The 26,309-nt window shown below is 38.9% G+C and overlaps 1 protein-coding gene across 1 annotated transcript in view; it reads left to right on the top strand.

Annotated features, from left to right (window-relative positions):
* The first annotated feature begins 5,752 nt into the window (after window positions 1–5,752).
* The window catches only part of SPAG1 (sperm associated antigen 1), a 77,701-nt gene continuing 57,144 nt past the window's right edge, over window positions 5,753–26,309 (top strand). The window contains exons 1-4 of the mRNA XM_087447580.1: window positions 5,753–5,823; window positions 9,264–9,405; window positions 11,223–11,382; window positions 23,586–23,711. Coding sequence (XP_087303706.1) covers window positions 9,266–9,405; window positions 11,223–11,382; window positions 23,586–23,711 — 426 coding nt within the window. The 5' untranslated portion in view covers window positions 5,753–5,823; window positions 9,264–9,265. The remainder of the gene's footprint in view (window positions 5,824–9,263; window positions 9,406–11,222; window positions 11,383–23,585; window positions 23,712–26,309) is intronic.

Raw genomic sequence — 26,309 nt, 5'->3', positions numbered from 1 at the left:
TTATAACTTGTCCCCTATTAAACTGCTCACCGAAGATTATGGACATGCATGTCTGAGAAAAGCATGGAAATTGGTTCAGATCCAGCCCTGCTACTCAATGACTGGCCAGCCATTTTTTTTTACTTCAGCTTCATTATCAAAGTGGAGGAATTCGTGATGGTCTGTACAGTGCTTTGAGACTCTGAAGCTGTCTTCAGAGACTGAAGTTATGAAAAATTCGAAAATAGTAGAGAAAATCAGAAATGACCAGTCCTAAGGAAGAATAAAATATATAAGGTGAGGAAGTGTAAACTGAGAAGATGTAAAAACAAGTTGCCTCCTCACGAATACAAATAACATACACATCCCTGCTCCTCCTAGAATAACTTCTGTGTAGAAAATTAGTCAAGAGAGAGTGGTTATTTGAGCAGAGGGAAGCAGGGTGGGAAGAAACTTGCCATAGGAAGACCAGGGGAAGAAGCATTCCCGAAATAGGGGGAACAGCCAGTGTAAAGGCTCTGAGGTGGAAAGTAAGCTTGCCTTGTTCCCACTTCAGAGTGAAGCCCATGTGACTCAAACTTTGAGGTGGACAGAGGCCAGCTCACTTAGGGCCTTGTGATGGGAGTAAGCAGGAGAGTGACATAGTTTAAGACTTAAAAGATTATTTGAACTGTTCTATGAGAATGACAACATAGGGACAGGTGATGGTGGGGAGGCCAGTTAGGGGCCACCTGTAATAGTTCAGACAAACAATAATGTGTCTGGGCCAGAGTGGTAGCTGTGGAGGGAGTGAGACATCGCTCGCTGTGAGATGGGTTTTGAAGTTGAGCTAACAGGATTTACTGATGGATTGGTTAGTACTTAGGAGCTCAGTAAACAGTACAGACTGGCAAAAGGCTTTGGGTCCACCCACAGTGTCCGTTGTTAGCTGGCAGTGTGACTTTACCACGGTTCATTTCCTCACTTGTAAGAATGGCGTGAAATAATAGCACCTACTTAAAAGGTTTGTTGCAAAATAAAGTGAAATTCTCCATAAAAACTCTCTTAGCCTAATACGTGTTAACTATTATTATTATCATTAGGGTAAGTATTACCATTTTCCACACATGATTATATTGGCTTTAGGATTAGTCTCCCAGCTACCAGCCTTACTGACCTCCTGTCTTGACATGAGTACAGCCATGTTTGGCCACTCCATTGACCTACAGCCACCAGCACAAAAAGAAATATAAAAGCTGCTTTCTGCGTGGTGGGAACTGGCCCTTCTCTCACGGAGGGAGTTGCAGGTTGTAACATTTCAAGGCTCTTGGAGCGTCGTAGCACGGGATGGACTGGCCATCTATGCCGGGCTGGGACGATAACCAAAGAGAACAATGCACGTACACAACTACTGGGCTGGGACGTTAGCCAGGGGGCTCAGTGCACGTACGCCACTGATAACCATTTTGTGCATGGGAACACTAAATGCTTGCTCTGCAAACTCTGTAATTGCTTACTCTGAAAATTACTGATGGTATAAAAACTGCTGGAAACTGAGCCCGAGAGAGAGTTCCACCTGTGGAAGGGACACCTTGCCCAGGACGTGTGATCCTTGCCCAGCCACGTCGATTGACAGGGCTCTCCTGGCAGTGGGGCGTGGATGTTGTGAGTAACTGATTTGATGTGAAGTAATTGATTTGATATGAAGTAATTGATTTGATGTGTTCTCTTTTCGGTTAACCTGGTGTTTCTCTTTCTGGTTGATTTGTGTCATTTCTCTTCAGCCGATGTGGGTGTTTTCCCTTTCCAGTCGGGCTGATGTTTTTTCCCCTCTTAATATTTGACCTATTTGGATCTGTTTGCAGACTGTCACCTTTATTATCCTCTATATAATAAAATATACCTCCAGTCCATTTGTTTGGAGTGGAAAGTGTCTTTTACGTCTCCGATTGAATCCCCGAACCTCTCATAACACCTCCATACTCCTCAGCTTGTCTTTTCTAAAATACCAATTTCATGTCACTGTCCTGCTGAAAATCCTCAGCGGCTGCCCATTTTGATAAAATCAAAACTACTGGGAATAGTACATTTGGTCCTTGATAATCTGACTCCTTTCCTACTGCTGTCACCACTTCGACCACCTCTCACTTAATTCTTTGGTTCTAAGGAGATGTTTGCAGTTCCTGAAGCAGGTAATAGACCTTATTTCTTTCTTGCCTGTGCCTTTTCCCATGGTTTTCTCTGCCTGAAATGACCTTTTCTGGTGTTCTTCACCAGCATCAGAATTTTGAAAGATTGCTTTATTGTCTTCTAGCTTCCAGTATTATTGTTGAGAAGTCCAAAACCACTTATTTCTTTTTTTTTAAAATTTTTTGTTTATTGCAGTAACATTGGTTTATAACATTGTATAAATTTCAGGTGTACATCATTATACTTCTATTTTTGCATGGTTTACATCATGTTCATCACCCAAATACTAATTACAACTCATCACCACACACATGTGCCGAATTATCCCTTTCGCCCTCCCCCCTCCCCCCTTCCCCTCTGGTAACCACCAATCCAATCTCTGTCTCTATGTGTTTGTTTATTGTTGTTATTATCTACTACTTAATGAAGGAAATCATACGGTATTTGGCCTTCTCCCTCTGACTTATTTCATTTTGCACAATACCCTCAATGTCCATCCATGTTGTCACAAATGGCTGGATTTCATCATTTCTTATGGCTGAGTAGTATTCCATTGTGTATATATACCACATCTTCTTTATCTATTCGTCCCTTGATGGGCACTTAGGTTGCTTCCAAGTCTTGGCTGTTGTGAATAACGCTGCCATGAACACAGGGGTGCATGTATCTTTACACATTGGTGTTTTCAAGTTCTTTGGATAAATACCCAGCAGTGGAATAGCTGGATCATATGGTAGTTCTATCCTTGATTTTTTGAGGAATCTCCATACTGTTTTCCATAGTGGCTGCACCAGTTTGCACTCCCACCAGCAGTGTATGAGAGTTCCCTTCTCTCCACATCCTCTCCAACACATGTTGTTTCCTGTCTTGTTAATTATAGCCATTCTGACGGGCGTGAGGTGATATCTCATTGTAGTTTTGATTTGCATTTCCCTGATAGTTAATGATTTTGAACATCTTTTCATGTGTCTGTTGGCCATCTGTATATCTTCTTTGGAGAAATGTCTGTTCAGGTCTTTTGCCCATTTTTTAATTGGGTTGTTAGTTTCTTTGTTGTTGAGATGCATGAGTTCTTTATATATTTTGGAGATTAAGCCCTTATCAGATGTATGGTTTGCAAATATCTTCTCCCAATTGTTAGGTTGTCTTTTCGTTTTGTTGATGGTTTCCTTTGCTGTGCAGAAGCTCTTTAGTTTGATGTAGTCCCATTTGTTTATTTTTTCTGTTGTTTCTCTTTCCCGGTCAGACATGGTGCTTGAAAATATGTTGCTAAGTCCGATGTCGAAGAGCGTACTGCCTATGTTTTCTTCTAGAAGTTTCATAGTTTCAGGTCTTACATTCAAGTCTTTAATCCATTTGGATTTAATTTTTGTGTATGGTGTAAGGTAAAGGTCTACTTTGCATGTGGCTATCCAGTTTTCTCAACACCATTTGTTGAAGAGACTTTCTTTTCTCCATTGTTCGTTCTTGGCTCCTTTGTCAAAGATTAGCTGTCCATAGATGTGTGGGTTTATTTCTGGGCTTTCGATTCTATTCCATTGATCTGTGTGTCTGTTTTTGTGCCAGTACCATGCTGTTTTGTTTACTATAGCTTTGTAGTATATTTTGAAATCGGGGAGTGTGATACCTCCAGCTTTGTTCTTTTTTCTCAGGATTCCTTTAGCTATTCGGGGTCTTTTGTTGTTCCATATAAATTTTAGGATTCTTTGTTCTATTTCTGTGAAAAATGTTGTTGGAACTTTGATAGGGATTGCATTGAATCTATAGATTGCTTTAGGAATTATGGACATCTTAACTCTGTTAATTCTTCCAATCCAAGAGCACGGAATATCTTTTCCATTTCTTTGTGTCTTCTTCAATTTCTTTCAGCAATGTTTTATAGTTTTCTGTGTACAGATCTTTCACCTCTTTAGTTAAGTTTATTCCTAGGTATTTTATTACCATTCTTATTTCTAATCCTTTGTATGTAACCATTTCTCTCTGGCAACTTAGAATTTTCTTGAGCAGTGTACTGAAATCTTTGCGGTGTGTGCCTTGCTATGGGTCTGTTTTCTTCCACTGTTTTGGTCACCTGGTGGGACTTTCAATCTGGAAACTAAAGTTCTTCAATTCTGGGAAATTTTCTTGAATTATTTAATAACTTCCTATCCTCAATTTTCTCTTTTCTCTACATCTTTTTTTAAAATTTAGTATTAGATTTCATTGACCTAACTTTCTCTTCTTTTGTTCCGTTTTGTTTTTTTTCTTTGCTCTGCTCTGCAGAAGACTTTTTTAACTTTACTTTCTAGTCCCTCTATTGGGGTTTTCTTTTCCCCAATACATAATATTTTTGTATTTCTAAGAGCTTAGGTTTTCTTTGATTGATCTGATTTCTTTGTGTATATATGATTCACACACACATAAAATCTCCCCTTGTTTCTTGGATGCAATGTCTTATCTCCAAGCAAGACGATAGTGATAATTTTCATTTGTCTTCATAGTCTCTTTCCTTCAAGTTGCTTTTTATCCTGCTTGTTTATTAAGCGTAAATGTTTATGTACATAATTATAACCAGAAGAAAACATTAAGTGTGAGTGAAAAGAAAAATACAGAGCATGTGGATTTACAACCATTTCCCCAAGCATTTAAAGGATTTCTTCCTATGCTGGAAGTAAAATGATGTGAAGTTACACTAGGCTGAGTGTTTTACACTTAGCACATAATTTTGAGGGAAGTTTGCTGGCTGGAATGAGGTGTGAAGTGACATTACAGAGCCACGTGTGATGCCATTCCCCATGACAATATAGTAAAGCAACCTAAGGATTACTCTAAAGTTTGAATCTGTGTCTATAAACATGCAAATTTAACGATCTCTAGCACTGGCAATAGAAATAATGTAAATATAATTAGTCATATTTTGAGCACTAGAATTTTTATCACTATTAGTGCCTGCTCAAAGACTGGAGCTCTGTAATTTAAGTGCAAAGGGGGAAGAGAAATACATTTATTGAACTATTATGTGCCAAGCACTGTATGAGATGCTTTATGTTTATTTTAACTAGTCTGAAATAATAAAACTGAAATACAGTTCCTCACAAATGATCTCTACTGTTTTACTCATCTGAATTGTATTATGTCTTATTCTCCTTTGTATCCCAGCGCCCAGTACAGTGTCTGACTCATAACCAGCACTCAGAAAAGGTTGACTGCGTGAAAGAGAAGAGGGAATCTTGCCTGTCGTTTACTCTTTTGTATAAGGGGGAGGGGTTAAGTAAATCTAGGTCGCAATGTAGCTATCCTGAACGTTTAATATGTTTCTATAGTTAAGTAGAAGTAGTTATCAATTTACCTTGCAGGTAGTACAACAATCCAGAACAATTAAAGCGTTTTAACTCAATCTAAAACGAATTGAAAAGCAAAGGAGAGGAAGGGGAACTCGCCAACTTCTGCTCTTACTTCTCCCTTAATGGTCCTCTGCCCGGGTGAAGCTGGGGCCTGTAAGGCCAATCAGCGGGAAGGCAGGTCCAGGACTAGCCAATGAGACCGCGGAGGGCCTAAGCCCCGCCCCCGGCGTCCATCGCACGCCCCTGGGCGCGCAGGAGGGCGACTCCGCCCCTCTCTGCGGGGCAGCTGGTGAGGTGTGCGGCGGGGGGTGTCCTCCGCACAGCGCGGGCTCTGAGAACCAGGTGGCCAGAAGTAAGTTACATCTCCCTGTCGCAGTCTCTCCTCCAGGGAGCCGGAGGGAAAGGCAGAGCAGGTGCACCGTCGGACTCGAGTGGGAGGGAGCGTATGGTGGGATAGACAACCTTCTCGGTCGTGGGAGGCGAACTGGGGCCCTTTGCTTCTCGCGGCTGAGTGTGGCTGATGTTGGGACGGAGTCGCGACCCCAGGGGGTTCCTGCGGTCCGCCAGCGGCGACCAGTCCTGGTGACCAAAGCCCGGGAGTGGGGAGCAATTTCATAGGGTCCTGAAGTGCCCCCTGACGGTTGGGGGTTTGCTCTAGAGCTCCCGGATCCCGGCCAGTACCTGACCCCGCCGCCCTCTCGGGCAGAGCTGTACATAGAAACCGTTGCTACGGCTGGAGGATGACATGTCCTTTCGGTCTCCGGCTGCAGGGGGCGCTTGGCCTTGTGGATGCTGGAAAGAACGTGCCTAGATGGAAGCAAACTGGTTTCCGTGTTACTAATCCATAGCAGTTTACCTTGAAGGTATTACTGATAAACTGATTAGGAAATATGGGAAATGGGTGTGGATCAGGATGATGGAGAAGAAATAAAAATCCAACTAGGACCAAATGTTTTCCTTTGGTCAGAGACAAAGAAATTACAAACAGATGTGGAAGAGTTCTAAAGAGAGCAAATAAAATATTGTATGATTTGTTTTTTGGAACTTGAGAATTAACGTTTAGTGTTCTTGAGAATGTGTATCCTACCAAAAAAAAAAATCGTAGTTTTCAAAAGGAATTCTCAGAGAAATGTTAAAACAGTGTTCAGAGTTAAACTCGTTTGATTAGGTAGGGGATGCTTCTGCCATTTCAAATGTTTTTCACTATATTTTATTCAAATCATAAAATCTCAGGGGTTGCAAGAAACGTTCAATTCGAGGTAATCTATTTTAATCCCATTAGATGCTTAAATCTCTCCCATCAAAGATCCTCCAGCTCTTTGGAAAGATTCTCCTAAGGCAACCCATTCTATTCTGGGCAGCAGCAATAATTTAAAAGATCTTCATCTTGCTTTCCTGTAACTTCTACCCTTAAAGCTATCCTTGTGATGGGAGACATTCATCCTACTAGGCCCTGCCTGTGTGGTGTGAAAGCCTCACTCTCATTTCTCAGCTGGATCTCATCCAAAAGCTGTCATCTGGATCCTATCCTCAAGTCAAAGCCTGCAGGAATATGGAGGAGAAGCTCTGCAGAGGTCTCGTATAAGACCAAAATCCAAGAGAGCAGGCATGCTGAAGGAAATACCTCTAATGAATTAGACCCATTGCTGCTACTTCTTTTAAAATTTATCACCCAATATGTTTTAGGGCAGTGATTTTTTAAGAACTGACAATAACTCACAATAAGAAATATATTTTTCTTTGCAACATGTGCATTTATGTACACACATATATAATTTTTATTTACGTAGATGTGAATAAAAATTTTTACAAAAAATATTTGCTTTAATGGTATGTGTCAGGTAGTCTGATTGTTTTGTTATTTTATCTCATTATAAAACAATGTTGGCCCGGCCCCGTGACCGGCCCCGTGGCTTAGCGGTTAAGTGCTCACGCTCTGCTACTGGCAGCCCGGGTTCGGATCCTGGCGCGCACTCACGCACCACTTCTCCTGCCATGCTGAGGCTGCGTCCCACATACAGCAACTAGAAGGATGTGCAACTAAGACATACAACTACCTACTGGGACTTTGGGGGAAAAAAAGGAGGAGGATTGGCAATAGATGTTAGCTCAGAGGCGGTATTCCTCAGCAAAAAGAGGAGGATTAGCATGGATGTTAGCTCAGGGCTGATCTTCCTCATAAAAAAAAAAAAAATGCTGATTGCAACTCACTAAATTGGTTTCATGGGTTGCCACCTGCAGTTTGAAAAGCACGGATATGATAAGTATGTAGTCTCTGTAATTGCTTACTGAGATTCAAATCCTCAGTTTGCTACTTAATAGCTATATGACCTTGAGTGGTTTACATACTTGAAACGTCAACTTCCTCATCTGTAAAGTGAGGGTAATTATTAATATCCTTCATGAGAGTGGTTTTGAAGAATGAGATAATTCATGGCACATAGTAATTTAGCCCCATAAATGTTAACTGTTATTACTGCTGTTTACTTAAAATAAAACCTACCTGATACAGTAGTTGAAGGATTAAATGAGGTAATATATGTAGAGTACTGACAGTGGTGCCCAGCACACATGAAGAATTATTTATTTGTTGCTGTTATTATTATCATCATCATTAGCAGCGTATCATTGGAGTGAAACTGTCCAAGGCCGCCTTATTCCGGATTCAATTCAGCAAGTGTTACTTAAGGGGTATAAGGTACTACTTATTATGTTATTCCTGAATATATGAAGATGAATAAAGTAATATCTCTCACGATCTAGAAGGGAAGACAAAGAAACATAGTTAGAATATGTGCTATATGCTATGAGAGAGCTATGTACAGAGTGCCATTGGAACACAGATCTGGGAGCTGTTCGTGGATGGGAGTAGGAGGCAGGGCATGGGAAGAGGGTGATGCTAAGGAGAGTTACAGAAAGGATGTGATTTATGTGCTGAATCACAAAGGATGATTGGGATGTTAACATACAACTGAAGTAGAAGAAGGTCATTCAAATTAACATTAAAAAATATCTTAAAAAGCAGTTTGAGCACTAAAGGCGATCAGAATATGCCACCCCCAAATAGGCCATTTGGCATAAGAATTATTTTGAGCTGAAGGCAATTAAGAAACAGCAGACACAGGAAGAACTCTCTGCCCTCCCTGTTTCTGCCTAAAAGCAGGGCATAAATTTCCTTTTATGAAGGTGTCCCCTCCTCCCCTCTCCCGTATTAGGAGGAAGAGATCAACTCTTATCATAGTAGATGGACAGTCAGCACTGAGATGAGTCTGCATAAACAAATCTTACTAAAAGAACCCTTATCTTCCATTAGTTTCTCTCATATATTTACCTTCTCCTAGAAGCCAAAACCGGTTTTTCTTTTCTAATCACTTTACAGTTTATCACCCTTTGTTAAAATGATATGTAGATTCCCAGCCTAACAGTTTCTTTGGGTTTTCACTTTTCTGTGAAGCTCCCATGTGCATATAAAATAAACTTTTTCTCCTGTTAATCTGTCTTTTGCCAGTTTAATTCACAGGCCTTAGGTACTGAATCTAAATGGGTAGAGGAAAAGTTTTTTTCCCTCTTCTACAGCATCAAAAACTGCTTTGTCATTGTAGTCCATCTTTGCTTAAGTGAAGATTAAGCAAAATAATCCATGTGTGGTACATAGTAATTTAGCTCTATGAATGTTAACTGTTATTATCAAGGAGAGAGAATTTAAAATGAGTAGCCTTCCTCTTTGGAAGAAACACACCATCTTATTTATGTATATATAAGATTAATAACTTTTCCTATACTATATTTCAGCCATGACTGCCAAAGATTATCCATCATTGTGGGGCTTTGGAACAACAAAAACATTTAAAATTCCTGTTGAACATTTGGATTTCAAATATATTGAAAAATGTTCAGATGTTAAACACTTGGAAAAAATTCTTTGTGTGCTTAGGTAAGCATTTAAAAATCATTTCATGTTTTGGTGTGTCAATGTTAATTATATTGTTATTGATTTCTAAAGGTCAAAACTACATTACAAATAGCAAATTTGGAGCAAATTTTCAAATATTGAGATTGTTGTTTTTGTCCATGTTAAGTTCCAGAATAGTGGTTTTGATCCTGTGGCTAGTTTGGAGGGTTCTGGCTAGGTCTGCTTCCAGCATGAGACTTAGGCTAATTACTATCCAAGAGGACATTTTTCTTGCTTCTTCCGCATTTTCTAGGAAAAGATAAAGTAGCTTTATTAGGAAAAGGTAAAGCAGCCATTAGGAGGTAAGGTTAGCTCAGCAGCCTATGCTGATAAAGTTTTTGACACTCTCCCTCTTTATACTGTCTGCCAACAAATGTGGGTGACTCACTGGGAGCTGGTCACGCGGAGGATGGTGGGGAGGCTAGGAGGTAGGACCAGAAGGCGGGAAATCAGGGCCTTCTCTGGGTAAGAGCCCCATGGCCGTGATTGGCAAACTCGAACATACATCAACTATGGTTGTTAAAAATGCAAATTTGAGGGTCCCATTCCCAGAGATTCCACTTCAGGAAATCTGGAGGAGGGCCCAGAAACCTGTGATTTTAGCAAGCACGCTGGCTGATTGACATGCAGGTGGTAAAGGGAACGCACTACAAGAAACACTGCCCTGGGGCATACCAGCCTATGCCACTATTTTGGATTTCTTGAGGAATTTTCATTTGGAGAGTAGCCTACTATTGCAGAAGCACCTGTGGAGCGTGAACTGCTCCTTTCCAGGACATTGGTAGTATTCCTTCTGCTCGATGGTAGTTCTGTATTTTCTTCCCTCTGGCCCTCATCACTGTGTCCTTTCCTTTTTCTCTCTCTTCACCTTCAGCCTCCTGCCCTCCCCAAGCATCCCTGCTTGTCCCCAGCCAGAGTTGATGTACTAACTTCATCATTTCTACGATGGAGAGATGAAACATCACATCATATTGTTTTCCCTTTTGTGTTTCTCAGCAGTATAGGACATTTTCGTTTATATTTGGTCAAGGACTGATAAAGAAAATGAGAAGTTCATGGGATGGAAGGGTTTGAAAGCTACAGTGATAATGTTGGTTCTAAGAAATTCTATCATTAGCCTGATTAAATTATATTGCATTGACTTACGATTATTTTTTAAAATTTAATTTGAAAATGGGATTTATTTCAATTTTTCTAAAAATTTAAGAGTAGACACACTTACAAGAGAAGGGGAGAAGATTGATTTTCCTTAAAAAAACTAAAAAGAACAGATGTCTCCATTTAAGTCTCTAAGGAAGGAATTCTGTTCCTTGAGTGGTTGAATTTAGAGGCATATTGTTCTATATTATGCCTCTGCCATTTTCTTTCTATTCCTTTGGAAAAAAAAAAATCGTGAACTCCTCCTTAGAAAGGAAGTCCAAAGTCTCACTTTCTGCCTGTCTCTAGTATTGAATTTCCATTTTAAGTTTAAAATTACCTTATGTACAAAATGAACGTGTGTGTTAAAGAGGAGAGAAAATGCTGTTTATTCAACTTTTAAAGTGTATGATGGAAATTGATGTCTTTGGAGCTCCTTTTTTTCCATCACTGCATCACTTCGGAGATTAACAGATAAAAATGGAGGTTGCGCTGGTTGAGGAAGGTGAGTGGGAAGCCAGCAGCCCAGCCTTCACCTTGTGCACAGGCAGTCCTTGAACCTCTGCAGAACCCCTGAGCTCCATGGAACTCAGCTTGCCAATCACTGGTCTAGATGATCTCTAAATAAAGTGATAGCTCTAAAATTCTGAATTTTTTTAAAGGTCTGGTGAGGAAGGATATTATCCTGAACTTACAGAATTTTGTGAAAAGCGCCTTGGAAGCTTGGCTCCTGAAAGTAGAGCTTTAAGGAAAGAGAAACCTGCAGCGACAGCATCCAGTTTTACAGCAGAAGAATGGGAAAAAATTGATGCTGATATAAAGGTATGGAGTAACACCAGTTTTTGTGACATTGTCACATTGTGTATATGTCTGCTTCATTTCTCCGATATCCTAGGCTTCTTTTTTGTCAGTAAAGGGCTTTTAGTGGTAATTACTTAGGTAGTATTGCTTGCTTCTTACACCCAGGGGAATATTGTAAAGTACACACACACACACGTCTGTGTATTTTAAATGGCTGAATACTATTCTATCCTACGAAAGAAACATAATTCAATTAGCTCCTATAAATAGTGCTATACGAACATGTTTGTTTATAATTTTTTTTTGTATCACCCTAGTTATTTCCTTGGGATAAATTATTAGAATTCAAATTGCTTGATCAAAGAATCTGAATATTGTTAAACATTTCCATGTTTTCAGAAAAGTTGTACGTTTGTTATCTCCCACCAGCAGTGTATAAGAATGCCCATTTCAGGTACTCTTCACTGGATACTGTAATCATTTTTTAATTAACTAAATAATTGAAAAAATGATAATGTATTGTTTGATTACTAGCAAAGTTAAATTTTTTCATCTGTCTGTCACTTAAATTTCTTCTTTTGTTAATGGCCTATTTGTGTCTCTACGGATTTCTTTTAATCAGCTTTATTTATTGAATTTACATTCAATAAAAATTAGCAATTTTATGGTACACATTTCACTTAGTTTTGACGAATGTGTATGCTATAAAACATTTCTGTTATCCATAAAAGTTTCCTTGTGCCTCTTTGCAGTCAATGCCGACCCCACACCCTGGCCCCTGGCAACCACTGAACTACTTTCTATAGTTATAGATTTGCCTTTAGTAGACTTTCATATAATCATACAGTATGTTGTCTTTTGTGTCTGGCTTCTTTCACTTAGCATAATGCTTTTGAGATTCATCTATGTTATTGCATGTCCGTAGTTCATTTCCTTTCTCTGCTGAGTAGTATTAAATCGTATGGCTATCTCACAAATTGTTTATCCACTTACCAGTTGATGAACAGATGCCAAAATGTTTTCCAAAGTGGCAATCCTGCCGGTAATGGATAAAAGTTCCAGTTGCTCCACACCCTGGTCAGCACTTAGTATTGTCAGTTTTGTTAATTTTAGCTGTTCTATTAGGTATGTAGTGGTATCTCATTGTGGTTTTAATTTCCGTTTCTCTAATGACTAATGATGTTGAATGCCTTCTCATGTGCTTATTTGCCATCTGTATATCTTCTTTTGTGAAGGATCTTCAAATCCTTTGCCCATTTGAAAAAATAGGATTGTTTGTGTTCTTACTGAGTTGCAAAATATGTGTCTTTCATTAGATACATCTTTTTTTTTTTTTTTTTTGTGAGGAAATAAGCCCTGTGCTAACATCTGCCAATCTTCGCTGAGGAAGACTGGCAGCTAACGTCTGTGCCCACCTTCCTCCACTTTATATGGGATGCCGCCACAGCATGGCCTGCCAGGCAGTGCGTCGGTGCACGCCCGGGATCTGAACCGGCGAACCCCAGGCCTCCTCAGCAGAGTGCACGCACTTAACTGCTTGCGCCACTGGGCTGGCCCCTGTTTAGATACATCTTTTGCAAATATTTTCTGATATTCTGTGGCTTGCCTTTTGTTTTTTTTTTTAATTGATGTCTTAATAGTTTATAACATTGTGAAATTTTTGTTGTACATTTTTGTTTGTCAGTCACCATATACATGTCTCCTTTCACCCATTGTGCCCACCACCTATCCCCTTTGCCCCTGGTAACCACAATACAGTTTTCTCTGTCCATGTGTTGGTTTATATTCCACATATGAGTGAGATCATACAGTGTGTGTCTTTCTCTTTCTGGCTTATTTCACTTAACATAATACCCTCCAGGTCCATCCATGTTGTTGCAAATGTGACAATTTTGTCTTTTTTATGGCTGAGTAGTATTCCATTGTATATATATACACCACATCTTCTTGATCCAATCATCAGTCGGGGGACACTTGGGTTGCTTCCACTTCTTGGCTATAGTGAATAATGCTGCAATGAACATAGGGGTGCATAAGCCTCTTTGCATTGTTGGTTTCAGGTTTGTTGGATAGATTCCCAGTAGTAGGATAGCTGGATCATAGGGTATTTCTATTTTTAATTCTTTGAGGACTTTCCATACCATTTCCCATAGAGGCTGCACCAGTTTGCATTCCCACCAGCTGTGTATGAGGGTTCCTGTTTCTCCACATCCTCTCCAACATTTGTTGTTTTTTGTCTTGGTGATTATAGCCATTCTCACGGGCATGAGGTGATATCTTAGTGTTGTTTTGATTTGCATTTCCCTGATGATTAGTGATGTTGAACATCTTTTCATGTGCCTATTGGCCATCTGTATATCTTCTTTGGAGAAGTGTCTGTTCATTTCCTCTGCCCATTTTTTGATTGGGTTGTTTTTGTTGTTGTTGTTCAGTTGTGTGAGTTCTTTATGTATTATGGAGATTAACCCCTTGTCAGATATATGTTTTGCAAATATTTTCTCACAGCTGGTGGGTTGTCTATTCATTTTGATCCTCGTTTCATGTGTCTTGTAGAAGCTCTTTAATCTGATGAAGTCCCACTTGCTTATTTTTTCTTTAGTTTCTCTAGTTTGAGTAGGCATGGCATTTGAAAAGATTCCTGTATGACCAATGTCAAATAGTGTGTCACCTGTATTTTCTTCTATGAGTTTTATAGTTTTAGGTCTTGCCTTCAGGTCTTTGGTCCAGTGAGTTAATTTTTGTGAATGGTGATAGCAGATGGTCTACTTTCATTCTTCTGCATGTGCCTGTCCAGTTTTCCCAGCACCATTTATTGAAGAGACTTTCCTTTCTTCATTGTATGTTCTTAGCTCCTTTGTCGAAAATTTTTTATTTTTGTTTTATTTATGGGCTTTCAATTCTGTTGCATTGATCTGTGTGTCTGATTTTGTACCAGTACCATGCTGTTTTGATTACAAGTGCTTTGTAGTATGTTTTGAAGTCAGGGATTGTGATGCCTCCAGCTTTGTTCTTTTTTCTTAGGATTGCTTTAGGTATTCGGGGTCTTTTGTTTCCCCATGTGAATTTTAGGATTCTTTTTTCTATTTCCATGAAGAATGTCATTGGGATTCTGATTGGGATTGCATTGACTCTGTAGATTGCTTTAGGTAATATAGACATTTTAACTATGTTTATTCTTCTAATCCATGTGCATGGGATATCTTTCCATTTCTCTATGTCATTGTCGATTTCTTTCAATAACGTCTTCTAGTTTTCATTGTATAGGTCTTTTACCTCCTTGGTAAGATTTATTCCTAGATATTTTATTCTTTTTGATGCAATTGTAAATGGTATTATCATTTTGAGCTCTCTTTCTGTTAGTTCCTTATTAGCATACAGAAATGCAACTGATTTTTGTAGGTTGATTTTGTACCCTGTGACTTTGCTGTAGTTGTTGATTATTTCTAATAGTTTTCCAATGGATTCTTTAGGGTTTTCTATATGCAAAATCATGTCATCTGCAAATAGTGAGAGTTTCACTTCTTGGTTGCCTATTTGGATTCCTTTTATTCTTTTTTATTGCCTAATTGCTCTGGCTGAAACCTCTAGTACTATGTTGAATAAGAGTGGTGAGAGTGGGCAGCCTTGTCTCGTTCCTGTTCTTACAGGAATGGCTTTCGGACTTTCCCCATTGAGTATGATGTTGGCTATGGATTTGTCATAAATAGCCTTTATTATGTTGAGGTACTTTCCTTCTATACCCATTTTGTTGAGAGTTTTTGTCATAAATGGATGTTGGATCTTCTCAAATGCCTTCTCTGCATTTATTGAGATGACCATGTGGTTTTTATTCCTCGTTTTGTTGATGTGGTGTATCACGTTGATTGATTTGCGGATGTTGAACCATCCCTGTGTCCCTGGTATAAATCCCACTTGATCATGGTGTATGATCTTTTTAATGTATTGCTGTATTTGGTTTGCCAATATTTTGTTGAGGATTTTTGCATCTATGTTCATCAGCGATGTTGGCCTGTAATTTTCCTTTTTTGTATTGTCTTTGTCTGGCTTTGGTATCAGCGTGATGTTGGCCTTGTAGAATGAGTTAGGAAGTGTTCCATCTTCCTCTGTTTTTTGGAATAGTTTGAGAAGGATGGGTTTTAAATCTTCTTTGAATGTTTGGTAAAATTCACCGGAGAAGCAATCTGGTCCTGGACTTTTATTTTTTGGGAGGTTTTTGATTACTGTTTTAATCTCTTTACTTGTGATTGGTCTATTCAGATTCTCTATTTCTTCTTGGTTCAGTTTGAGGAGGTTGTATGAGTCTAAGAATTTATCCATTTCTTCTAGATTGTCCAATTTGTTGGCATATAGTTTCTCATAGTATTCTCTTATAATCCTTTGTATTTCTGTGGTATCTGTTGTAATTTCTCCTCTTTAGTTTCTAATTTTATTTATTTGAGCCTTTTCTCTTTTTTTCTTAGTAAGTCTGGCTAAGGGTCTGTCAATTTTGTTTATCTTCTCAAAGAGCCAACTCTTTGTTTCACTAATCCTTTTTACTGTTTTTTTGGGGCTCAATTTCATTTATTTCTGCTCTAATTTTTATTATTTCTCTCCTTCTGCTGATTTTGGGCTTTGTTCTTCTGTTTCTAGTTCTGTTAGGTGTAATTTAAGGTTGCATATTTGGGCTTTTTCTTGTTTGTTGAGCTGGGCATGTATTGCTATGCATTTCCCTCTCAGGACCGCTTTTGCTGCATTGCATATGAGTTGGTGTGGTGTATTTTCATTTTTGTTTGTTTTCAGATATTTTGTGATTTCTCCTTTAATTTCATCAATGATCCATTGGTTGTTCAGTAGCATGTTATTTAATCTCCACATCTTTGTGACTTTCCCAGTTTTTTTCTTGTGGTTGATTTCCAGTTTCATAGCATTATGGTCTGAAAAGATGCTTGTTATGACTTCAATCTTCTTACATTTATTGAGGCTTGTCTTGTTTCCCAACATATGGTCTATCCTTGAGAATGTTCCATGCGTGCTTGAGAAGAATGTGTAGTCAGCTGTTTTTGGATGGAGTGCTCTGTTTATGTCTACTAGGTCCATCTCATCCAGTTTTTCTTTTAAGCCCACTGTTTCTTATTGACTTTTTGTCTGGATGATCTATCCATTGATGTAAGTGGAGTATTAAGATCCCCTACTATTATTGTGTTGTTGTTAACATTTCCTTTTAGATTTGTTAATAGTTGCTTTATGTACTTTGGTGCTCCTATGTTGGGTGCATGTATATTTATAATTGATATGTCTTCTTGGTGGAATGTCCCTTTTATTATTATATGTTGCCCCTCTTTGTCTCTCTTAAAGTCTACTTTGTCTGATATGAGTATGACAACACCTGCTTTCTTTTGTTTGCCATTAGCTTGGAGTATTGTCTTCCATCCTTTCACTCTGAGCCTGTGTTTGTCTTTAGAGCTCAAATGTGTTTCCTGGAGGCAGCATATTGTTGGGTCTTGCTTTTTAATCCATCTGCCACTCTGTGTCTTTTGATTGGAGAGTTCAATCCATTTACCTTTAGATTAATTATTGATATATGAGGGCTTAATGTTGCTGTTTTATCACTTATTTTCCAGTTCTTTTGGATTTCCTTTGTTTCTTGTCCCATGTGTTTCAGACTGCCAATTCAGTTTGGTTGTTCTGTCTTATGACTCTTTTAGTTTTCTCTTGATTTATCATATGTGATTTTGTTCTGGTTATTTATTTAGTGGTTACCTTGAGGTTTGTATAAAAAATCTTGTGTATGAGATAGTCCATTATCTGATGGCCTCTTATTTCCTTATACTAAGTCAATTCGACCTCTTTCCTCTTCCCCTTCTAAGTTATTCTTGTCACAACTTATTCTATCTTGTGTTGTGGGTGTGTGTTTAAAGTGATGAGGTTATATTTTTTTTTGGTGAATTCCTTCCTTTGATCTTTGATTTTGGTATTTAATTGGTTGCTAACCTATTCCAGTAAAGATCTGCTATTTTTCTGATTTTGTCTACCTATTTTTCTCCTTGCTCCAAGCTTTGTATTCCCTTTCTCTTCTTTTTTTCAGGCCTAAGGGCCTTCTTGAGCATTAATTATAGTGGGGATCTCGTGGCCATGAACTCTCTTAGCTTTTGTTTATCTGGGAAAGTTATTATTTCTCCATCATATTTGAAGGATATTTTTGCTGGATAGAGTATTCTTGGCTGAAAGTTTTTGTTTTTCAGTATTTTGAATATATCATTCCAGTCTCTCCTAGCCTGTAAAAATTTCTGTTGAGAAATCCGCTGAGAGCCTGATGGGAGTTCCTTTGTACGTTATTTTTGTTTTTGTCTAGTTGCCCTTAATATTGTTTCTTTATCACTGACTTTTGCCAGCTTTACTGCTATATGACTTGGAGTGGGCCTCGGCCTGTTGACATATTTAGGTGACCTATTGGCTTCACTTACTGGTGTTTCCTGCTCCTTCCCCAGATTTGGGAAGTTCTCAGCTATTATTTCCTTGAATAGGCTCTCTGTTCCACTTTCCCTCTCTTCTCCCTCAGGAATACCTATAATTCTTATGTTACGTTTCCTAATTGAGTCGGATATTTCTTGGAGACTTTCTTCATTTCTTTGTAGTCTTAGTCCTCTCTCCTCCTCCACCTGGAGCCTATCTGTATTCCTATCCTCTATAATGCTAATTCTTTCCTCCATATTGTCAGCTCTGTTCTTTTAAGATTCCATATTCTCCTTTATCTCCTCCATTGTGTTCTTCATCTCCATCAATACTGATTGGTTTTTCTTTATGATTTCAATCTCTTTTGTGAAGAAACTCCTCATCTCGTTGAATTGTTTATCTGTGTTTTCTTGTATTTCTTTGAGCTTTTTTATGATAGCTATTTTGAATTCTCTGTCATTTAGATTATGAATTTCTGTGCCTTCGGGGTTGATTTCTGGGTGCTTGTTATTTTCCTTCTGGTCTGGTGATTTAATGTACTTTTGCATCGTGGTTGCTGTATTGGCTTTGTTTTTCTTCATCCTCCAAACATCTGGCTGCAGTTTCCACCTGCTGTCACTGTGTAGGGGTCACCGGCTGTGTAATCTGTGCACCCTGTACTCCACCTCGGCTGCTCCGCCACTGCGGGCTGCCCTCACTCTGCCCTGGCTGCTCTGACTGGTTGGCTAAGCTGCAGTGTCCCGCATGTGGGGGGGAGGGGATCTCTCTTTTGCCTGGTGGGTCCCTGGTGGGGGGCTTCTCGCTTGCCCCTCGTTATCTGCCCTCCTGGAGTGCTCAGATGTTGATGGCACCCTTGCAGCAGTTCTGAGTCCTCTCTGTGAGAGTTTCCCACTGGCTGAGAGAGCCCGAAGAGCTATGGTTTCCCCGCAGAGGGCCACACCTCCCCCCTCCCTGGGAGCCACGCAACTGGAGTTGCCGATCTAGTGGGGAGGGAGAGGATTTCTCCTTACCTCTCCCCACTTCCTCCAGGGACCCCAGTACATCCACTCAGATGTGTGGCAGTGTGGGTCTTTCTGATGTCCCTTTGTGCTATTTGAGTGTCCCTTGTTGCTCTATGATTGACCCTTTTGTTGTATCTTATTGGGGGAAGAGTTCACGGGAAAGCTCACTCTGCCATGATGCTGATGTCACTCTTCATTTTTTTAACAGTGTCTTTGGAAGAGCAAAAGTTTTTCATTTTGATGAAATCAATTTTTCTTTTATAGTTTACGCTTTTGTGTCCTATTTAAGAAGTCTTTGTCTAACCCAAGATCCCTACATTTTCTCCTATGATTCTTCTAAAAAGTTTATAGTTTTAACTCTTAAATTTAGGTCTATGATCTGTTTTAATTTTTGGATACACACACATACACAATATGGATATCCAAGTGTTCAAACACTCTTTAATGAAAGATGATCATTTCTCCATTGAACTTCTTGGTACCATTGTCAAAAATCAATTGACCATGTATGTGTGGGTCTATTTCTGGACTCTCTCCATTCTGTTTCGTTAATCTAAATGTCTATCTTTACTCCAGTACCTCATTGTCTTTTTTGTGTGTGTGAAGAAGATCAGCCCTGAGCTAACATCCATGCCAATCCTCCTCTTTTTTGCTGAGGAAGACCGACCCTGAGCTAACATCTATTGCCAATCCTCCTCCTTTTTTCGCTTTTTCTCCCCAAAGCCCCAGTAGATAGTTGTATGTCATAGTTGCACCTCCTTCTAGTTGCTGTATGTGGGACGCTGCCTCAGCATGGCTGGACAAGCGGTGCTTGGGTGTGCACCCAGGATCCGAACCCGGGCCGCCAGTAGCGGAGCGCTCGCACTTAACCGCTAAGCCATGGGGCCAGCCCCCATCATTGTCTTGATTACAGTAAGTCTTGAAATCAAATAGTCTAAGTCCTCCATCTTTGTTCTTCTTTTTCAAAGTTGTTTTGGCTATTCTAGGTCCTTTGCTTACCAATTTTTGCAAAATAACTTGCTTGTATTTGGATTTGGTTTGTGTTGGATTTGTGGATCAATTTTGGAAGAACTGACATCTTAACAATATTGAAATTTCTGATCCATTCACATCATCTATTTTATTTGTCTGTTCATTTAAATCTTCTTCAATTTTTTGTGACAGTGTCTTATAGTTTTCAGTGTATAGTGCTTGCATATTTTTTGTTAAATTTATTCCTAAGTATTTCATATATTTTATGCTATCGTAAAAGTTAATTTTTGTGTGTGTGTGTGTGAGGAAGATTAGCCCTGAGCTAACATCTGTTGCCAATCCTCCTCTTTTTGCTGAAGAAGATTGGCCCTGGGCTAACATCTGTGCCCATCTTTCTCTACTTTATATGGGACAGTGCCACAGCATGGCTTGACAAGCAGTGCGTTGGTGCGCACCTAGGATCTGAACTTGTGAACGCCGGGCCGCCGAAGCAGAGTGCGCACACTTAACTGCTCCGCCACCAGGCCGGCCCCAAAAGTTAATGTTTTTTAATTTTAGTTTTTTCTTCATTCTAAGTCACTCTGGTTATGAATTTTTATTATTTTTTGGTCTGGTAAAATGCATATCACATAAGATTTACCATCTTAACCATTTTTAAGTGTACAGTTTGTTAGTGTTAAGTATATTCATGTTGTTGTGCAACCAATCTCCAGAGCTTTTTCATCCTGCAGAGCTGAAACTCTGTGCCCATTAAATAACAACTCTCCACTTCCCCTGCCTATCAGCCCCTGGCAACCACTGTTCTACTTTCTGTTTCTCTAAGTTTGACTAATCTAGATACCTCATATCAGTGGAATTTTAATTTTAATTTGTACATTGCAGGTTTATAGTTATCTAATTGATCTTTTAATAGTGACTTTGTGTCTTGTGATCTTGTTAAATTCACAAGTTAGTTCTAGTAGTTTTTTGTTGATTCTTTGGATTTTCTATATGCAGGATCATGTCATCTGTGAATAACAAGAGATTTACTTCTCCTTTTCCAGTCTGGCTGCGTTTTATTTCTTTTACTTGCCTTCTTGCACTGGCTTGGACCTCTAGTAGAATGTTGAATAGAAGTGGTGAGAGCAGATATCCTTGTCTTATTCCTAATATTAGAGGTAAATCATTCAGCCTTTCACCATTAAGTGTAATGGTAGCTTTAGATTGTGTATAGATGACCCTTTATCAGGTTGAGGAAGGTCCCTTCTATTCCTTGTTTGATGAGAATTTTTGTCGTGAATGGGTATCAAATTTTATGGAATGCTTTTCCTGCATTTATTGAGAGAAATATAAGATTTTCTTTATTGTCGGTTAAATAGGTAAATTATGTACACTGTTTTTGATGTTATACCAACCCTGCATCCCAGGATAAACCCTACTTGGTCATGATGTATCTTTTTTTATATATTGCTGGATTTAATTTGCTAAAATTTTGTGAATGATTTTTGTGTCTATGATCATGAGAGATATCAGTCTGTAGTTTTCTTGTAATATCATTGTCTGGTTTTGGTAGCAGAGTAATGCTGGCCTCATAGAATTTGTTGGGGGGCCGGCCTGGTGGCATAGCGGTTAAGTTGACGTGCTCCGCTTCGGCGGCCCAGGGTTTGCAAGTTCAGATCACCGGCACAGACTGATGCACCACTTGTCAAGCTATGCTGTGATGGTCTCCCATATAAAGTAAAGGAAGATGGGCGTGTATGTTAGCCCAGGGCCAATCTTCCTCAGCAAAAAGAGGGGGACTGACAACGACATTAGCTCAGGGCTAATCTTCCTCACACACACACAAAAAAAAGAAGAATGAATTGGGAAGTGTTCTCTCCTGTTCTATTTTCTAGAAGAATTTGTGTATAATTGGTATTATTTCTTCCTTAAATGTTTTCTAGAATTCACCATTAATGCCATCCTGGCCTCAAGTTTTCTTTATAGAAAGGTTTTAACTATGAATTCAATTTCTTTGATAGATATAGGGTTATTCAGGTTATCTTCAGAGCTCTCTGCCTAGCTCTCTCCTCTTGGATATTTTGTGCCCCAAATCTTTGCAATCTTGGCCTTCCCAAACCTGAACTCTGTTCTTCTGAATTCAGCAGGACCACAGAGCTGGTTGAGTTTCCTTTGCATATGCTGTAGCCGGGAAATTCCAGGCAGTAAGGTGGGGCAGATGCAGGGCTTACCACATTTGTTTCCCTTCTTTCAAGGATCATTGTCCTGTGCTACCTATTGTCCACTGTTTGAAAACCATTGTTTCATATGTTTTATCCGGTTTTCTAGAGTTTAGGCAGGAGGGTAAATCCAGCCTCTATTACTCCATCAGAACCAGGAGATGTCCCTTTATTGATTTTTCTATTAATGTGTTTCTTATTTATTTGTAAGAATTCTGTCCTATATATTCTACATTTTTCTTCAGTTTGTTATTTGCCTTTAAAACTTTGTATGTGGTGTTTTTCATGTTTATTCATTTAGAAAAATTTAATGTAATCACACCTCTTGATTTTGTCCTTTATGATCTTTTCTTTCTTTTATACTTGGGAAAGCTTTCTCTCTACCAGATTTACCTGTATTTTCTCAGAGTTCTTTTGTGGTTTCATTTTGCTTAAGAAATAATGTTTTTAAACAGACTCTGGAGAAACATTTTGTTCTGTTTTACTTTATTTTATTCAGCATATTTTACTGAGGTGAATAATACATTTGAAAACAATTTTGAGATGTATGTATTCTCTGACTCAGAATGCTGAGTTTTTTTTAAACTTTCAGCTTTCTCATTTTACCATTTTATTGACTTGCATTTGAAAGTCTGGTAATTAATCTACAAGTTAAAGTAGCAGTGTATGTCCAGAGTTCTTTGGCTTTGTTTTCAGTTTTAGCTGCAGAGCCTGCTTTTTCCCCCGTTGTGTGTTCTTTCCCAGTCACTTCCTGAGTTAGTCTCCTTCTCATCTCCCTTTCTTTCATCCTCTCCTTACCTCTTCTCCCTCGTCACCATTCTCTCTTATCCTTTTTCTTCCTCTATAACTCCTCCTCTTTTCTTTTACCTTTCTTCCCTTATGTTTTTCTTTTTCTCCTCCTGTTTCTCCTTCGTGCCCCCTTTTCATCCTCCCTGCCTCCTGTACAGATAGGACGGATAATACAGTTTATTGCTATATCCCAGTGCCTATTCTAAGTGTCTGACAAATATTAGATCATCACTATAGATTCACTGAATAATAAATAATAGAATTTCACAGATAATAAAGAAATCTCTTACTCAATTTTTCCTGGAACCTGTGACAGTTGAGTTTAATAAACATTATTGTGAACCTATTATATGCCAGACACTGTGCCACATTCTTGAATCACAAAGGTGAGATTAACACATAGGCTCTGCTCTCAAGGAACTTACAGTATGGTGAGAGACATGAACAATAAATAGATGATTTTAAATCTTTATGCTAATACGTGGAAGAGGAACACTTTTAACCCAACCAGAAAGTTCAGGGAAAGCTTGCTGGAAGAGATGATGAGTAAGATCTTGCAAGATAAATAAAAGTAGGAAGGACAACAACATATGAATATACATACTGAACTGTACACTTAAAAATGGTTAAAATGGTAAATTTTGTTATGTGTATTTTACCACAATTAAAATAAAATAGTAGGAAGGGCATTCCAGATAGAGAGAATGGCATGATCAAATTGTCACCTAAAAAGTTGACCCTTAGGAAACTATGATGATGTATAGTCCTTTCTAACGCCTGGTTAATTATTTCAAACTGTGTTTTTACCTTCTTTTTTCTCCCTTCTTCTCAGAGTTGGGTATCAGAAATTAAAAAAGAAGAAAATAACGTACATTTTCATGAAACTGAAACATTTTCAGCAATGGAAGACAATCTGCCTCCAGTTCGTGGTTCAAACAGCCGTCTTCATGTTAGTAAGGTAGGCTGTTTTGGTGTGGGGTGTGGGTGGTAGGGGAGAAGGTTGTTGTTTATTAAGGGAGCTAGCTCAGTTTAATCAGAGTAGCCACAATGTAAGGTACTGTAGGAGAGTTGGGGGTTTTTTTCAGCTGGCATGTGCTATTACCTTCTTGAGTAGGCTGTATTTCATCACTTGGAGATCAAAATGAAACAGTGTTTTACTTAGAAGATTTGCATCTTGGGTTTACTGCCTTTCCTCATTTTTTCTTTTGTTGTTCTGTCTCTTCTACTCTGACCAGTTTTTATGAGCACATAAGATCCAATTCAGTGTGTGAGAACTTGAGGGAATAATTTTATATATCCAGTAGAGGCAGCGAGGAAATAATTTATTTCGTAATTAGATGTGGATTTAAAGTGTTCAACAGATACTTTCAAGCAGTTATAGATGACATTCCTCTGTTTAGTGCATGTGTTTTTCCCTTATCCTCAGCCCTTTATGATTATTTCTCTGTGGTTGATCCCTCTTTTGTCATGTAGACCTCTCCTTGTTAACCCTTGGGTTCCATAGAGAAGGGGCCTGTTGGAGTTGCAGGTCCATTTTACTTAACTTCAAGTTGACACTGAGCTTCTAGGCGTCCACTTGACCCTGATATTACGGAATCTAGCCCTTGTCTCCTGGGCATTGGGAGTCTCTGGGCTTTCACTTGGATCACACATTCTATTCCCTTTGCCCTCCTTTTTTTCTTTTATTCCTACCATTTTAGAAAGGATGGCTCCTCAAGTCTCTTCATTCTGAGTTAACTCATTCTTGTTATTCTCATCTCTTCTTTGAATCCTCAATTTTATTTAAAAAACCACCCATAGCCCTTCATCACTCTGCTCTCTGATAATGTACCTTCCTGGATCTTTTTACTCCCCATTAGAAATTACTCAGGTAATTGATGTACCCAGTAATATGGTAAGGATGCCACTATCTGTAGTCAATGAATTTGTATTTATTGAACACCCATTATGTGCTAAGTCTGTGCCCTGAAAATATAACAATGAATAAGACTTGATTTCTGCCCTTGAGGAGCTTATAGTCCAGTGGGGTAGACAGCCTGGTGGTACAGTGGTTCTCAAAGTATGGCTGTGACCCTGGTTGTCCCAGAGATCCTTCTAGGGGGTCCAGAAAGTCAATGGTATTTTAAAAAATAATGCTAATGTTTTGTCTTTTTCACTGTGTTGACATTTGCACTGAGAGTAAAACTGCTCAGGTGCCTTAGCACAAATCAAGGCAGTGGTGCCAAACTGTACTAGTGATCCTTGTTTTCTCCACTGCTGTGCACTCACAGTAAAAAATTCCAGTTTAACTTAAAAATGTCTGTGGTGAAACAATAAACCTTATTTATTTTGTTAAATCTTGAATCTTGAGGACATGTCTTTTTAATATTCTGTGTAACAAAATGGGAAGTATACAGAAAGGACTTTGCTGTGAAGTGAAATATGATGGTTATCTCGAGAAAAGCACTTGTATGATTGAGTTGCCAGCTTAAGTAGCTGCTTTTTTCTGGAAAAATTTTTACTTGAAAGAGTGACAGACAAACTATAGTTATTCAAACTTGGATTTTTGGCAGGCATTGTATTGAAAATGAACAAAGTGGGCCTGTCACTTTAAGGAAGACTACCAACAGTATTTTTTGCCAGTGATAAAATCTGAGCTTTCAAGTGCAATTTAGAGTATTTTATATTCTTATGTGGCTCTTGAATACCTGCTTGTAACAAGAAAATTTCCCCTTAAGGGGGATACTTAAAGTCTTTTCTGACAAGCTCCAAGAAGATATTAACAGATATGATTTTTTAATTGTATAATGAAATGTATGAATATTTGGAAGATGTGCATAACTCCAAATGACCAGTGCACAATGTTACAAAATTGTGTGTGGGTAAATAGCCCATTCAAAATGGTTTCAGATTATGACTGACTTTTAAGAAACAATTTAAGAAGCTATTTGTAAACATAATGGCTATTGTTTGCTTTCCTCCATTCCCTTATGGTGCTCTCAGTGGGCATGTGACCTAGGTTGGGCCACTTAATAGCACCAAGCTAGTGCTTAGTCAGGGATGGGCACATGAGCCAAGCTAGCCAATCAGAGTCCTTCCCTGGGATTTCTCTAACTAAAGATGGAGAGAAGAGTACCTCTCTTTTTCCTTTCTGATTGGGAGGCCCATGAGGTTATAATCCCAGACTGCTTGTGGCCAGGTTTCCTACTACATGGAAAAAGCAAGTAGCCAGCGGGAAAACGAAATCAGTAGGCAGTGAGAAGCAGAGACTAGGGACAGGGGGAGAGAAGGAGAGCTGAAGGAGAGAAGGAGAGAGAAGGCATATGAATCCTTGGTCTAGCAATATCCCTGCCCTTTCATCAGTTTGGTTACGTAAGCCAATAATTTATTTATTTTTTAATAGAATTAGCCCAAGTTCGGTGTCTGCCATTGCAAACAAAACAGCTCTAATACAGCAAAGAAGTTATTCTTATTTCTCCAGTGTGTAACTTTTAAAAGAATGAATGATAGTTTAGTACTTTTTTATTTTAAGAAAATCACAAATAATCACATTTCACAAATGTGAGTTTTTAAATTT

This window comes from Ceratotherium simum, chromosome 23, assembly GCF_057802395.1.
Source record: "Ceratotherium simum simum isolate JZ-2026a chromosome 23, ASM5780239v1, whole genome shotgun sequence".
Lineage (NCBI taxonomy): Eukaryota > Metazoa > Chordata > Mammalia > Perissodactyla > Rhinocerotidae > Ceratotherium > Ceratotherium simum.
Note: the sequence above shows the minus strand (reverse complement) of the source record. Positions and strands in the feature narration are given on the sequence as shown.